Source organism: Opisthorchis viverrini, assembly GCF_000715545.1.
Source record: "Opisthorchis viverrini unplaced genomic scaffold opera_v5_654, whole genome shotgun sequence".
In the NCBI taxonomy this organism is placed as follows: Eukaryota; Metazoa; Platyhelminthes; class Trematoda; order Opisthorchiida; family Opisthorchiidae; genus Opisthorchis; species Opisthorchis viverrini.
The window spans coordinates 19,158-36,536 of NW_008752324.1; the positions used below are offsets into that span (position 1 = coordinate 19,158).

A 17,379-nucleotide genomic window follows, 5' to 3' on the forward strand; every position below is an offset into this window, starting at 1 on the left:
GACATGTCTTAGCTGTGAATAATTTTCCTACCTTGGAATATATCACTCACCCGGAACCATCTGTGGGAAATTTCGAAAAGTTAATATTTCCTTTCACGGCCAGTTACTGCATTTGGATCGGTGTAGTGGACTTTTGGATCTACGCATTCGTGAGTCCCTATTTGACTACTCATTCCTTTCCTATTTTTATTTTGTGATTTTGTATTGGTTACTTTGCTCGTTAATTTATCCGAACACGCTGATAATGTCCTAGTCCGCTACAAGCCGTAGGCGGCGGCCCTGTGAGGTCAGTCGGGATTCCACCTGCCACGCTGAATTCAAAGTGTTCCCTAGGGAACTATTGTTTCAGACTTGCCTCTTCATGAATGTTAATGGCTCGTTTTTGACTAAAACGATTGCATGCTGCACCATAGTGACACGAATTTAATGGGCAATGGGGGTTGGACGGCCAGACGAGCAAGCTCACGATAACCAGGTTTGAATACCTCGGCTTAAAGAGAAACACCGGTGAAAGGAAGAAGGCGTCCGCTGCAGAGTTATCTATTGGAAACGCCAAATGAACGGTGACAGACTATTGGACAGGGAAGAAAAACTCCCATATGCATCTTCTTTACAACAACTTAATATCCATCTTCTGTTTGAATGCGTCTTCCTGAACTTTCCTGGATATTCATTGATTATTGTTCAAATGCAAACAAGTGGGGCTCCACAGTTTTCAAGAGAGGAAATGTGGACTTATGATAAAACATACTACCCGTATGCCCCATCAATGGTATCCACCGTTGCACTGGTAGACCTAAAATGGGATGGACCAGCTAACTCAATTAGAAGTCGGCATTACGTGGTTTGTGATAGTGGGCGTTTATTGGAGCTTTCGCCTAAGCGACCACGAATTCACACTACAATATTCCCCTTAGCTCATGTGCGTATAACGGTGTACATGCGACACTTTCCCACCGTAAGTAGTGACTTGTTTATCCACACTCGATCTGAATGTTTCCGGGACGGCAGGAATGTGTTATTCTTTTTTTGAGAAGTACTATTGTTTACTCAAAAACTGCTCAGCATGGCTCCTTAGATCAAGCGTCACAAAGTGACTTTCTTGGGAGCTGCTATTATCTCACCTGTTTAGCTTCAGGCAGTTTGTCGCTGACGAAATGAATGACTCCTGCATTGGGGCTAGCTAACACCTGAATGACATCTGTAGCTTGTTGTGGTTTTAATTGAAGCGAGGCAACGCCTTTTTGAACAGTCATGAACGTATTCAAACCACGTTTATCAATTTTAAATCGCTTACTGAATTTTTCGGAGCAAATTTTGCACGCCTAGCGGAACAGCTGAGTTTGAACAGTCCATTGGGTGGCCACTTTACACCGGAAAATCATGAGTTGAGGTACTGTCGAGTTTTATGCAACTTTTCGCAGAAAATCCGCGAACGTTAGGAGATGCAGAATGGACCATCAGTTGAACTGGCCGTATGACGTTTAGGTACACAAGCTTGGCTAGACGGTTTCTGCCTTCGTTCCACAAGATCGGATAACCCACTGCATGACGGCAAAAGCCAGTCTGTTTCACGTGGCAAGCCAACTTTCCCCTAAATACTCCTGGATAAAACACAAAACGTAACCTCAGGATTTTTTTCTGGATGTGCACACAGACTACTCAGTAGGATGACGGCTCTTCCATCATCCTCTGAAGTTATGGCGTTATTCAGGGTGAATCAAACTGGGTTGAAGACTTGTTGTATGGTGCCGGTGTTTATTGCCTTTGATAATCAATTGCTGTTTAATAAGTCTGTTTATTGTTTTTCTTTTTACCGTAAACCCTGGCCTGTGTAGCCGCCTGATCGCCTGGTGGGCTTGACCGAACGAGAAAAAGTCAACGAACGTGCAAGCCAGCCCACCTATTGATCACTGTCGCGGTCGAAATGAATACTAAGAATACAACTCATCCGTCAAGGGCGAGTGAGGAACAACCGATGAGATCTGGCTCCATTGGCAGTAATGTAGCCCCGTTACATTCGAAGCTGATTCTCCAAGAAGTGTATAACTAATACGTTGTGCCAAATCGAATGGAATTCATCTAGCGGCAAAGTACTTGATAGCCGGCGAGCTAACGTTCGCAATTCTCATGTAAACAAAGTGTGTGTGTACATATAGCTGATAATTTCAAATCCAAAGGTAAAACGATTACTCCGGACACTTCAACCCAAGTTAGTCAACCGGGAATGTCTCATTTAGTACTTTTTAGGCTTGGTATGATAGAATAAAACTTAATTGGACGAGAGTTGAGATTTCAGTGAACCTTCCGCTCAAAAGACCCTTCAGCTGTTTGAGAATTTATGAGCCAATCTGGTAGAAAATATCTTTACCGCAGCTGGTCACCTCGTTATTGTGGCACCGGGGTAAATGGACACATATCAGTCGGCTTCGAAGATATCCGTCTTATTTGGGGAACGTGTGTCTTCGACTAAATATCGCAAGTACTTTTGTGCCTAAAGTGCGACTAGTTGCGTTTGAACTTACAACTGCTAGGTTGGGTAATTGAGGTATTTAATTCTTACACTTAGAACCAACACTTCACTGAATGTACAGTCACTCAGAGACAACCTGAAACACTGGGAGTGTACGCAATTAACCCAAAAACACAATAATTTTGTCTGTATTTGAGTAATAGTTATGTTCAACTGGATCCACCTGAGGCCAAGTACTTGTCAAGAGCCGCATGGATGGCCAGCCTCTGGTAAGTTGTGTAGTCTGGTAACATCTATCCGACAGATAAGTATCGTGGAGGATTCGTACCAAAGATGGTAAGTAGCAGAGCTCACGCATCTGTGTGTGCGTTGTGTTGGCAAAATCCAACTCTCGGCAAGCACACCTTTATTCAGGACACCCATGAGGTTGAAAACTGCTTGATCTTGGTGTCTTCCCATGTTCGATGCAATTAACAAATGGCCAACGATCGTCCCACCTGTCCACATTCACTACTTGGAACAGATTTCTTCGCAATATCCAACATCACAATGTTGAATTATTAGGTAACAGTCGTACCGATGTTTGCACTGAGTTTCTAGTTCCGTTTCTCACAAAATAATCAATATGGCGGTTCAGCGATCATAAAACACCATTATTCAGCTTCCGTCTGCTCAGATACACAGAATGTTCGCTGAAGATTGAGTAATGGAGGCTATATTTTGAATTCAAACGTTCAAAAGCAGGAGCTCCTTGACCAATAGACCAACAGTCTTTCGAAGGAGGTAACCTACACTCGGTTTTCCCTGAAAGTTACTTCTAAATTCATATTGGGTACGTAAATCACGTAGATCTTAGATCACAAAACAAACCCGGCGCTAGAATTTCAATCAGACCGCCAAGCAGTTGTAAGTTTGGTTCCATAAATCATAGAGGGAGTTGACCGGAACATTGAGCTATCAAAGAATTGAGCTACCCGCAGTGCGAGAGTGTGACCGCAAGAACTAGAATTTGCATTCCACACTGCACAGGTATTGAGGTTATTGATGATTAATTGGGATTTAATCAGTTTGCATGATAACCTTAATGACGAACTTTACTTGAAAATGTAAAGCATTACCTTTAGTCGTGTGTAACCAGGTAAGACAAATTCACCCTGTTTTTGATGACCTATTTAAACGATATTTTACTTTCCGGAATAGGGTGAGAAGTCCTGGAAGATTTTGTAGAGGACCTAGCTGTTGAATAATGACTCGTTTCCTTCTTGGAATGCATAGAGAACGACCAAACGCTTCACAGGAGATATTATTGCAAAACGAGGAGAAAAGTGTGAGTGTTACTGCACAGAACTTCCGATGGTGCAGAACTTGTGGACACGTTTTAGTCACTTCGATTTTGAGGAACGTCTTGTTGATGTAGGGTACCATTTCTCGAACGAAAAACGTGCTCAGCTGAACCTGTCTTTAATGATGTTTCCAAGCAGCTGAGTGGTGCATTATATGTGTACACGTATCGCGATATCTCAAATATCGTAGTGACTTAAACGTGAGGTGGCCGGGTGTAGCAAATCGCTTGCCTGGGAACACAAGAAATTAGGCTGGGTTTCAGATGGGTCTCTCGAGGAACCAAATTAATTTGCAAATGAGTGTATAATCGCTAATTCGATGCGATTTGATCTTAAGTAGAACATTAGGTTGACGGAAATTCGTGGACTGTGCTCACCTGATAAGCCCCAAGAAGGGCAAAACCAGTCGTGCACTATCGAAAGTTTTTCGGCAACGTTATGAGAAGTGCATTACATACATAACTGGCTCCTTTATTCTCATACCGGCATTATATAGTGCTCTCACCACCTGCTTATGTCACTTCGGACTTATATTTCATGAGTATTTTTCTCACCATTCATGGCTGTTACGGATTCCAGGGAATTCAAGTGTTTCGCGCAGTTTGGAAGCTGCACGCCCCATTATGAATTGCGTATGAAGTTATGCAACTGACGTCGAAATTCAACAGAACATTCAGAAATGCCATTTGGTATTCCTTGTGTTACAATTTTGAATAAAGTCATCCTTAGTTTGTCTCCTTCCGAAATCGCATGAACGGGGATTTGGGGACATATGTCGTAATTCCTAGTGCACTTGGAAATAGTGGGAATAGGGATTTATGGGATTCAAACGTTTCAGCAACCAGGCCGACCTAGTGAGTTTCATCTGTTTTCCTCAGTCTTCAAAGCGATAAAAAAGTGTGCTGATACATACGACCAATGAAATTTCCCCAAATCATTTTGCATTGATTCAAGCATTTATTATTGATGAGCAGAGTATGGGTTATCGCATCTTTGGCACAGCCCTGTCACGTGATTTATGCGTGAATTTATTATTAAAATGGAGGAGCTGCAACACCACCCGAGGGGAGCATAGGGACTGGGACACCGCCTGGTTGCTCAGGTCTTGACAAAGGGAGCCAAGAAACAAGGGGCAGATTCAAGTAACGGATCTTTTTATCAGTCAATTCGCAGTCTAATCACTGGGCCATCCTGCCATTTCAAAAAGTAGTACTGGTGGATGAACATAAATGCGTGGGTGTCAGTGTACTCCCCACCAGGTAGATATCTCATCCTCTAAACCAACTGCAACGATAATATCAAAGGAATACGAAATCGTTCGGGAGACGAAGGAAAATGAAGTACAACCTCAAGGGCACTGTCTTTGGGTCTCACCGGTGTAATCTCATCCTCTAAACCAACTGCAACGATACTATCGAAGGAAGACGAAATCGTTCAGGAGACGAAGGAAAATGAAGTCCAACCTCAAGGGCACTGTCTTTGGCTCTCACCTGTGCGGTCGAATCAGTGTACGGTCACCGACGTCCATAGGAATCTAAGAGGTTTCGAATCAATCGGGTTTTGATTGCGGTTACCTTCGAATAACCGAAAATGCCCTCCAAATTTTGTTCACCAAAGGGACAAATCAGAGGGTCCAAATGGCCTCACGTGATCTGGCGGCCTGGAGGCACTGTTGAGCACTCGCATAAACATTCAGTTATCAATGTGACAGAAATGTGTTACCAGGTTTAGAAATAAAATAATCTGGTGGACACCAGATTAGGCTGCTCCTCCAGGCGTTTCATGAGTTTGACCCTGCCGTGTAACCAGTTCATACAGCAGATATGTGTATCACAGACGCTATACAGCACTCCTGTTCATCTACAGATAAGTAGCAGTTCTCGTATAGCATGCAAAAACGAAAGGAATCTTGTTCGACCAGTGCTTGTCTTCAGCATTAATATTGAACCAGCTTTAGAAAGCAGGATCCTCTTGGACGAATAGAAACGTTTCGGGAAGTTCACTATCCACATTACATAGACTAAGTTGATCGACAAAACATCTTCAGGTCCGGCGTTCTCTTTCTTGTGAATAAACTTGTTCCTAAACGCTCGTAATCTAGAAGCACACATTATGAATATCTGGACAGCCATACAGCCATCATGAATTCCGGACAGCTCTTCATCTTTCGGAAGAGGATGCCTTCAAAAACGCTTACCCCCAATATTGCTAAAAGCTCTGGAAGTGCTGTGGAAACAAAGTAAATTTGTGCCACTTCCATCGCTCTGAGATGTCAGCCGATAGGCCTTGACAAAGTGTCCAATATATGTTGCCTCTTGACTGTAGGGCAGTGCAAAGTGTTTGGTGTTGTCTGGGGACTTGGATCAATACTATTTTGTCTTAAGAAAATAGATAGTGTGCACCTGTCGCAGCTTATCGTTTAATAGTAAGCCTTCACCCGTTAGTCTAATTGAGTGACCCATTTCTGGGGGAAAATGAAGTTCACGGATTTCACAAACCCTATACTTCAGATAAAATTGTAGTCGCCATTAAAGACAAGATAGGAGAGGAGAGTTGATCACCATAGTGATATCATCCAAAACACTTGGTGACCGGCAGCAATTGATATGGCAATGTGCTAAACATTTCATGACTGCGGAAAATGAATTGATTTCAAACATTTGTTGCATCACGAATGTGCTCATTTTCGTGTACAACCAAACACAAGCCGAAGACAAGTGTCCCAAGTTAGACGCCATACTGATTGGCTTTTCAGATATGACGCTTATGGGAGTCAAAGAGGAATTTAAGGCTGAATAACAGCTTTCAACTTAAGCAGAAGGTTCAGAGTGAGTGCTGAGTCATTTCATTTTTCTGCGTTGACTCAATCTTAGGACGATTTATTTTTTGAGCTACGCCAGTGACCTCCATGATGTGCCGTCAATTAAATGCTCACCTGATTTTGGACGGCCTAAGTTAATGGAATCCTTATTCCAGCTGGATTCAGACACCTTCAAGTAGTGGCCAGTGGGCCGACATTGTATCGCACGGAAAGCTTGAAAATTTCTCCCACCCAATCTGACCTCAGTTGCATAAATTCGAATGTACCGCACTATCCTGCGTGCTATTAATTGACATTTTATTATTGTCGCATCACCCCATTTCTACCTCATCCATTAAAACATTGCGTTGCACGAACTATGGACATGTTCTCTGTTCATCACAAAAATTTGTTTAAATTCACATTTGGGCGCACTTTTGGAACTGATTTCTCACGCCAGTATTCGTCTCTTTGAATAGATTCTGGTGAAAGCTTTTGTGTGTGACACGGTGACTAATGGGCTAGACAACATGGCCAAATAAGGTGAACGAAGACTCTAATTCTTCCATGACTACTTAAAACAGGCGTTAAAGTTGGTAACAGCCAGTCATCAAAGTAGTTAGTTCGCTCAACAGTTTTTGTATTTATAATGGAACTTTTGATTTGATTCTTATGCAAATTTGTCAGATAACCGGAGAGGAAAAAGTAGCCAGTGAAACAAACAATAATATTTGGAAATCCTTTAGTCCTAATTCATTCCTTTGAACACAGATTTTATTGTGGATTCTTGATAATTAGCACACTGATTCCACCAGCAAGGCAGCAATCTCAGAAACCTTAACATCTTACGCTGAATGGCCAAAAGGGGGAGGTATCAGGATGGTCAGATTCCCGAAAAAACTTAGAACGCTGGGAGCTTACTGCGACCCTAAAACTTCGCCAGTTACAATAAGGAAGCCGGCAAGCATAGAGGCCAGCCAGTCATTCAATCACTTTAGCAAAACCTGATGAGTGTTCTTGCACGCCACAGAAGCACAACCGGTTGTGATCAGCGTTCAGGAGTTTCATAGAGGCACGACAGATGTTGATGGGTGTTAACTAACGCCTGTCAGACAACTTGGATCAATATCGGAATGTACCCTCTAAACAGCGTGGGGCCGTCAAAACGTTTGCTCTCGCATTCAAACGCGCTCACTCAATCCCTTCTGTGAGTCTTTTGTCCGGCAGTTGGGCACGGGAGCGGGTCAGTAGCGGATGCTACAGACTGGCGAATCAGCAGGTATAACAGATTCATTTTTAGAACTCTCAATTTTGTGAAGAATTTTTTGCCGACGCGTTCATCCCAGATACACACACCAGTCAATAAAGGCTGCGAACAGTACTGGGGTATTCTTCTGAAAAATAATTCACGTGTTCAGTACCATTCCAAATTGAATTTTCACAAAAAAGCATTTACCCACTTCTACGAAAATTATTTATACAGGTGTTTGTAGTAGTGGATATTTGAAGTTTATTGTGGTAATAGTTTTCTACTTATTTCTACGCCTCTGCCTTACCGTGTTGTCACGGTTTGCGCACCTCAGCGACCCACTGAGCTGTACTGGGAGGTTTACCCGCCACACTCACATAGTCAAGTTGGTCAATGGTTAGGGGTCTCACAAACACGGCCTCCCGGTCCTCTAGGTTGGGGGCTGAAACACATGGTGACTTGTCCTAGTCGATTCATTTACAGGCCAAACTCAAGCAAATGATTGACTGATCCGAGTCATGTTATCTATACCCAAACATGCAAATGCTCCATACGAGGCCCAGCTGCTCAGCAGAGGTTTGCATCAATGATTACCTGTGGCCTCATGGACTGATGGGATAGCTTTGGCGAAGCGAAGGGCATGCTAGCGGTTCACATAGCCAAACCTCGCCCACTCCTTCCAGGACTGGTGAAAATTACAGGGCTTACTGCATCTACTCAGTTCTATTGACATGATTAAACACCGCGATTTATTTCCTTTTGGCATTTTTTGAATGTCGGAGGCCATGAAAACGGGTCAGGGCCTTCTGCACGCTAATGCGGGGACATCCTCCGGCTTTTTTTCGCATTTTTCCGTCAACAAACTTTCACACAGAACATTACTGCTTTCCATAACAACCATACTATCTAACAGTCATAACAGTATAAAAACATGAGTGACTAAGTTGATAGCAACTTGAGTTCCGGGTATAGTGTATCCTGAAGCGAGATTTCCTAAAACACATATGTCGACTACCTGCCAAACTTTTACTGAGGAAAACGGTGTGGGTGGTTATCGCCCATCGTGCACTGCTCGCGTAAGACCAAATTTTGACCCAAATTTCACTTGGTACTGACGCACTAATGCATGATGTGCCAACGAACAAATGGACAAGTCAGTTCTCCGCATTAGCTTCATTGGACGTCAGTCACTCGCCACTAGTGCGAATAATGCTTGAAAGGGCAGACCGCAGTCCAGGTAGGTTATCACCCATTGTGCACTGCTCGCGTACCCAGCCTACATATGTTCGTGTCTTTTTTCTATCGTTATGATCCATCTTGTTGATGCGGGATACTCACTGTTGTGTATTCTGGGAGCTGCGACAGGTTCCATATATCCACAGTGGTTGTACGGTCTGCGGTACTGGTCAAACCAGCCTCTTTACCACTGCCCATACTCTTAGGCGCCCATGTGCTACCTTAAACCTTTGTCGGACGGCAAATAAAACTTAACGTGAGGGCTATTGGTGAAGCGTCCTAACCTGAGCCTGACGGAGCCTTCCGGCTGCGTAAGAGACTTCGGACATATTTATGGGCGTTTGATGTGAAGTAAAAGTGGGATAAATATAATAGAACGGACGTCAGAAGGACGTGCATTTTACAAAAATTGATGCGTGTTTTTTGCAGTGGACATTTTTTTCCAACGCTAAACTAACACGGTCTGCCAGCTTCCCTGCAATCAGAAGTAAAATTGTTCGAAAGGAAGTGCATCATCCTTTAGTTCAGTGAGCTTCTGCTATCGTAAGCTGCCGCTGTGGAATTAAAAGTGGGATAAATATAATAGAACGGACGTCGAAAGGACATGCATTTTACAAACATTGGTGCGTGTTTCTTGCAGTAGACATTTTTTTCCAACGCTACCCCACCAACTAACAATTTAAAATGAAGTAATCAGAATGAAAAGGAAACACTGTTAGTATTCACTGACCGGCGCAACGTAAAGTAGGCTTTACTTGGAGATGTTACCACTGATACTGAGTCACCCGAAGTAATTCCATGCATACTGAAGAGATGCGGACTGTGCGATTGCAGCCTAGTTCTGACTGCGAACGCAATGGTACGAATGCGCAGTTTCATAGGTTTTGTTTGGTCTTCTTTCGCTATGCGTTATCAAGCACGTCCGACAGAAATGGTAGCCTTATCAGATTTAGGTTTGTTGTGTAGTTTCAAACGGCAGTGCCCTTGATCGGGATTCCAGTTACAAGTGGATAGATAAACCCTCTAAATTATCTCAGAATCTTATAACAAACACAAAAACCGCGATCGAATCAGGCTTCATTTTTTATCAAGTGTAATCAAGTTAACACGTTGGAGCGAACGCTGTTTTTGAGAACAACCTTGCCCCTCACTCCACACACATCACCGTGCTGAACAAAATCATTCAAAACATTCAAAACTGACCTCGTTTCCTGACATACCGGTGCCCCTCTCAATCTGCTTTTCATTCAGTCTAAGGGTGAACGCCACCAGTGTCCCATGCCTTACTAGCTGAAAGCCCTCAAAATCTGCTCTGTTTTCCTGTAAACATGTACATTCCGAGATTTTTCTCTCCATCAAGGTGCGACGGTTTAATTAAGCTCTGCCCAACCTCAGTAGAGGAAAACCTATTGCTTATTCCGTAGGAATAGTAAGGCGCCGTTATTAGTCCCAAATAAAAGGGATGCGAGTGTGTGGGAGCAACATCACTACTGGCCTCCAGCTTAGTTCAAAATATCAACCTTGTCGTGTTCCAAATCCCCAGCCGGTCCTCTCATTTCTTATTGCGGTTAAAACATCGCTCGCCGCAAACCGCCACAGTAGCTACATCCACCCGTTATCACCACGGACGTAAACGTCCGATTCTGCCGGGCAAATTCAGAGCATAAATCCGAAACCATTGTGTGGGTTTCTGGTAAGACAGCTCTAAAAGAACACCGTTATTTTATTAAAGTTCAAATAAAGGCATTTTCAAAGTTGTACTTATTAGCCTAGCTCACAAGTTTGCGCACAAAGCTCATAATAGAGAAGACGATGGAATTATATAAAGAAGGTAGGTGACCAACAAGCCCAAGGTTATTGTGAACGAAGCACTACCGTAACAAAGAGCATTGATGCATTTTGGGTTACTTATTTTCTTGTGCCATAAATGGAGGTTTCCTCATAATGTTTGCCACATCCTAGCAAACATTAGATGACATTTTTAACCTAATACAGTAGTTTTTCGCAATTTTGAACTTCGTCAAAATATCTGGTGAGATTGCAAGTGCTACTGCTTTCACTGATTAAAGTGCTAAACTTACACTCACATTGAATCAGGACAAGGTTTTGCATATTTTCCGTTCAATCATCATGCCCACTTGGTAAATAAAGTGGCAGTTTTCTTTGACTGAAGCCAAAAACATTGTTCAGCAAAATCAGAAACTATTTTGTCATCGGAGTACGCCAAGTTAATTGCTGACTCTCCTTGTTTCTGACTTCCAAATTCAGTTTGTCCTAACATTTATTTGTCACGTCTGTGGCCTACTGAATCTCCCACGTAGCATGTATCGTTCACTGCATAGATAGCCCTCTTGGCGCCCTTTGCACACGCACGTGCAACCGGCCGAAAATTAGCTCAGCTTACCAGATATTCGTTGGGCAACAATGTGTCATGCTGTTTAGCTCTTCCAGCTAGTGTACTCTTGGTAAAATGTCCCAAAAGGAACTAAAATTTTGTCCGGTCGCAAACACAGCTTTGTTTATTGAGTTACACCCGGAAAGCACAACGTTTCAAAGTCTGGCATATCTTTTACCTTACTGAGCTTCACGCTTTTCAAATTGACCCTTAAGCCTCCCTTACACAGAGGAGAAAAACAGTTGTTATGAGCACGTCATTTACCAAGCAATAAATCCTGGATGGCTGGAGTCTACGTCCTCAGCTTTTTTATCAGAGGACTTAGTATGTGCCTTTCCTATTTTTGTCGCTCTTAGGGCTGTGACCCTCGAGGCTGCGCTACCAGTTTATCAGACCTAACAATGTGAGATTTATCCACGTTCCATGTGGAAACACCCAAAATTTCCTAGCGTCCACGTCACATCTAATCTTGTCGAGGAGTAACTCAGAACGGCCCCTGACCGACTTGGTCTTCACGAAGAAGGACTTTTGTCAGCTCGTACACATGATCAACCAGTTCTGCGCCTTAGGTCCAGACGAGGTCAATCCAAGAATCTTGAACGAGACTCCGATTAAACTCGCAAAATATTTCTACCTGGTTTCTCATCAGTCGCTTGACGAAAACCGCACGCCATTGCTTGGAAGGGAGCAATTGCCACACCAATTTACATAGCTGGTGACAGGCTATTCCACGGCATCTGCTAGTTTCACCAGCGTGCCGTGGGAGGTGGTGAAAACAAGTCATCATAGATTATACTATTTACAACTTGATATCCTCAAATCAACAAGGATTTCTCCTAAGCCGTCGATGCAAGGCAAACATCCATGTAACTATGGACTGCTTTAACCAAGCCAAGGACTCATCGTATACCAAATTTTTCGACTTCTCTAAAGCAACCGATAACGCTGCAGATCGTGTAGATCTGCAACCACTTTCGTGGCATCGCACACTTGGGGTTTACCGGGAGATGCAGACTGACAAATTCCTGTTTCAAGTAGATACTCAGTTCGAAACTCCCACGAAACGAGGGAGCCGCTTATAGGCTCTGTCTGACCCCAATGGATTTGCCTCCCCGTGCCAAGGAAACTTTACAAGAGAAGCTATTGTCATGTAAACGTTTGGCAAGTGCTGGAAGCTGCGTGAGATAGATACCAGGATATGTAATAATATGAAAGGCTAATAAAATTAATTTTTTTTCTTCTCGTCCAAGTCGGACCCTTGGCTATTACAGATCGCGATGGTTGGGCGAATGGAGCCCGGTGTGTCCGCCATGATTGATGTAGAATGCTGGTTGAGGAGACATCATTGAGCCCTGGTCGCTTGTTAGTCGGTTGCGTAAGCTACCTTCATTCAACATTTTTCATGATTGATCCAATCAAATCTAGCTAGTTGCTTAAGCATCCTGGACAATGTGTTACTCACATAGACTTCCAGGTACCCTACGGGGTCTACGTCAGACAGCTTTTTGAAGGTCAATTGAGTTGTCTTCTATAGATGCAAGCAATTCATAACCCTCATTGAGCATGTTCAACGAGCCTCTACAAAAATGGCTGCCTGGTTCAAATCCGTTGGAATGAAACGCGCTTTGCAGTGTTTGACCCCTTTCCACTAAAATGTCGTCACTCCTGAGAAACACGGTTTGGTCAACCTGTCTTTCACCAATGGCCTAACTTTATAAGCCCTGGACGCACACTTCTTTAGGCAGCAATTTTTCTCATGTAGAGAGGTTGGGGCGTTGCACGACCTTCCTGAAACGGTTGTTCATGCGGTATCTATGATTCATTTCAATACTTTTTTGGACGCTTTCTTAGTTCAGTGCTAGGGTTGACAAGACTGCTGAGTCGCGCTGAGAACCAAAAAAACATTGTTACACTTCCTCTCGCTTGTGCATTTTCGGTAAACAGTGACCGGTGAACAGCAAAAAAACCCGACTCGGGAAGCTTGGGTGACAGCCTTAATTCTGTGTATCAACTTGTGATCCATAAAAAACAGTATCTACGCTAACATATAACACAAATCTACACCGGGCACCAAAGTAAATCATCTTCTCAAGCCCAATCTAGTAAGGGACTTTAAAACTAGACTCAAGACATGGCCTCCCGCTTCACCCATCGTGCGAACCCGACCCTATGGTAATCCTAATCAAATTTAAACCTAACACAAAACATGACGCTCGTACTAAGCCCAGATCCAAGCCATCCACCACTAAATCTAACACTTTACTGACTCTTATCAGAGTGCCAAATATTGCCCTAGTCAGATCGCAAACATTACCCAGACACCAGACGTGAACCCCATGTTGGCAATGACGCTTCTCCTTACCCTGACCCAACCCGGCAAAAACGTATTCCTAACCTTTAATCTAACATCAACTCTCATTATGAACTTAGCGCTAACAACAAGCCTAGCCAAAAGCGCTACTTTCACTAGTGCTGTTAAACTTACATCAACCCAAAACCTAAAATTAACCCCTACCCCAAACCTTTAACTGACCCTCTGGGTAACTCAAACCGCAACCTATAACCCACAAATGAGAAACTCTTTTATGAGCTTTACCACTAAGGTCACTTTCGGTCCAGAAACCGAGGCATTCTGTTGCAATAATGGTATGGCACTGGCACATCCATCCTGACGATACATCCGCAACTCTTTTCTCTATAATATGGACTAACCACTCCTGCTCTCTCGGAACCCTAGCTTGAAAAACGAACAAGCCACCAATCTGGACCAAACTTCCTATTGGACGAGTTTGCGCGAACCCACTCAGCCCTTTTGATGGATTTAACTTTTTCAGTGAACTAACCGTTTGTCCTCCACACAAACTCAATGATTGTTTACAGTTCATATTCCTTCCTATGCGTCGACGGTTCCTTATTCCCCATCAACTGTATCGGTAAGCCTATTCATTTTCACTGTGATGCTAGCAAACATTCATCCCTGTTTTAACTTTCTCCACCACATCATCCCGACTCACGCTTCTCAAAACCTCGACCAATAAATCGAATTCTCAAGGCCCCACCACCCCAGTAATTGTTTCTATTTTTAGTTCAGATCGCCCATTGTGGATGTGTTTCACTGTTCTCAATGTCCACTACATTGAGACCATGCCAATTTACGCGTGACCTCATCTGTGCCGAGTAATGCTAACTATTTATGTGACTGTTGTTGGACCATAACGTGGGGGTTAGCCATTGAACTATGAGCCATTGGAGTAAGCTTAAGCCCACCGCCGTTTTTCTGTGGTCCCGACAACGTCCAAGAACACATTGAACCCCAAAATATACCGAGAAAATTCCTAATTAGTGGTAATGGTTATCTTAACTAATGGGTAGCATAATATCAGGTCTGCCCATAATGGTGTACTCAGGATAACGCCAAGATTAACGGATTCACGGATTAATACACAGGATCGAGACTTTTGCCCGGGAAACTTGGGCTGGTCCGGGGCCTGTTTCAGCAAATCACAATGACCGTGGCCATTGCCTGAGGCAGCAGTGTGCGGACTGCGGACTCCTCCGTTTATCAGGCTGTGGTGCGAGCTACTTTGTTATGTGGTGGTAAACCCGCAGAGACAATTGGAAAGCGAGTGTTTGGGTGTGAAAAAAGGGATGGTGTCTAAGGAATGTGTCAGGGATCAGAAGCTGTGATGTTTATGCCATGTGTCGCGCAACTCAAACAATCGACCGCCGAAGAGTGCCGTTTTTCATGCCCTATAGAGCGTGACGCGAGCAGAAATATGGTGGATTATTTACCTGGAAGAGTTAAACGAAAATGTTTGCGGAAGGTGCTTGCGGACCAGCTCCCGAAATGGAGTCTGCTTAATCTTTGCCGCAAAATATGTCTTTTATCTGATAATAGTGTTGTTGATTTCGTCGGTTTGTACCCATTTTGTCCAAACTTGTGTCCGAAAATATAGATGACCCAGACCGATAGTGAGCGGCCAGGATTACTCCCCCAATCACTATTTTTCTTTAAGCCACAAAAATTTGTTTCACACAAACTTCGGATATGAGACAGTAAAACATTGATGGTCGTGTACAGGCATTATACTGTCGATGATGGTGAATCCTACACGCCAACTGGTATCCGCCGAATACGAGACAGCATTAAACAAGGGTGGAACACACCACTATTGTATAAACATGGTGCGGGAAATTTATTTGTTCAGTTCGCATGCCCGTTCGTCGTTGCTTCACTTCGCGCTCTTGATGGCGCGTAAGATGCGTATACCCCGTTTGGCCAAGTAAGAGCTCTGGGACACATTTATGTACAGAATCCGACGCACACGTTGAAATGTCCCGAGGATATTTCCCCATAGAGGGCCGATGATGTCAAAAAATCGTAATCATGCACGTACATGACTGTTTTCTAGTTCTTTCATGAACTGTCTCACAAGTCCGTCATTGTTTCCTGTCGCGAGACCGTCGGACTGTTGTTGTTGCTGCTGCTGTACAGCCTCCAGGTGGAGGGTGGTATGCGTAGCGTGGTCATATTCCCCATGCTCACGCGCCCGATCTAACTCCCTTGAGAGCGCTTCGAACGCCTCAGACAGATCGTTGCACTCGGACTCCCATCTGGCACATTGAAAGCTGGGGGGAACGTATTATGAAGTCGTACAAATGCAAAACAAGATTAGGGGTTTTGCAAATTGAGAATGTGAGACCACAGAGGGTTGTGGGGGAACAGTTCGTTAAACAAAGCGTGAGAGGCTCCTCTATACAACCTCATTCTCCTAAAAGAACAGAAACTATTGTTGAAGAGAATTCAATTCGAAGAAATTCATCGAAGTCAGGTGCGCACCGGCATAATCCCTGTTGTGCACAGCATACTACTGTCGTACATGTTCCGACTATAAAACGGAACGCATGCTACAAAGTTTGGGTTCCGTATCCGACTGGCACAGTTTCCGAGACGGGAGCTCAACAAAATTAGTTGACCGGCGACCATGGATCCGTGTTTTCCGGTACTGTAATTATCACGTTGGCGGTTGGCGTGTTTTGTGCTTAACAGCGCACTCTGAGGTTTATTGCACTGTCTTACCCACGTTTCTGATTAGTTGACCTGTTCGTGGCAAATTGGGGTGAAATTGTACAGCTATACGTCCATAGTTGGACTGGAGTCATAGCAGAAAGAGCTGCAAAATGGAATAGGTACCATGTCTGAAAACATGTTCTTCAAGTATTCAAACAGCGTCGGGTGGAATCTTGCGCCAAAGTCGTCTCATATTTCGCAGTAAGGCACTGCAACGACCAGCAAGCCAAACGTGCACGTGATTGGTCAGAAGGTCAGTATGCTAGTTTGTCCAGCATCAAGGCAAGCCCTGATTGGTCAAAAACTTGAGGCCAGAGCAACCAGACCCAGACAGAAAAACAATTAAGGTCTTTAGCCAAAGCATTTGGCTCAAAACCTGATAGCAAAGCAGCAGTGCTTGGTGGGAAATTCAAGTGCATTACCATTTTTATAGAACAAGCCGCCACACATGTTCCAAACTCCAACCTGGACGGCCTGGAGACTATGCCGGTCAGACCTCCAGCCATTGACCAGCTTGGTATGACAGACCCTGTACGTGCCTCATGGACCACCCAGTTTAGCTCATTGCGTCACACATGAGCACAAACCTTCACACCACAGTAGGGTCCAGTCTCTCTGTGATGGACCTGTCGTATGGTGCGCTGGTTAATGAGACCACGAATAGAGGGAGCCAATAAAGTGTAATCAGGACAAAGGATGAAACTACAGATGACGCTTGGCTTCGTATGCTCGTGTTCTTGAAGTCGTTCCAATTGACCACGATAGTCGTGCTGAATGGTACCGATTTCATGAAGGGCGTGCTCGCTGAATGT

At 43.9% G+C, this 17,379-nt stretch overlaps 1 protein-coding gene across 1 annotated transcript in view; it reads right to left on the minus strand.

Annotated features, from left to right (window-relative positions):
- Window positions 1–15,893: 15,893 nt before the first annotated feature.
- Window positions 15,894–17,379, minus strand: part of T265_15615 (hypothetical protein) — a gene marked incomplete at both ends in the record, with an annotated part of 4,288 nt that continues 2,802 nt past the window's right edge. The window contains one exon of the mRNA XM_009178771.1: window positions 15,894–16,125. Within this exon, the coding sequence (XP_009177035.1) occupies window positions 15,894–16,125 (232 nt within the window). The remainder of the gene's footprint in view (window positions 16,126–17,379) is intronic.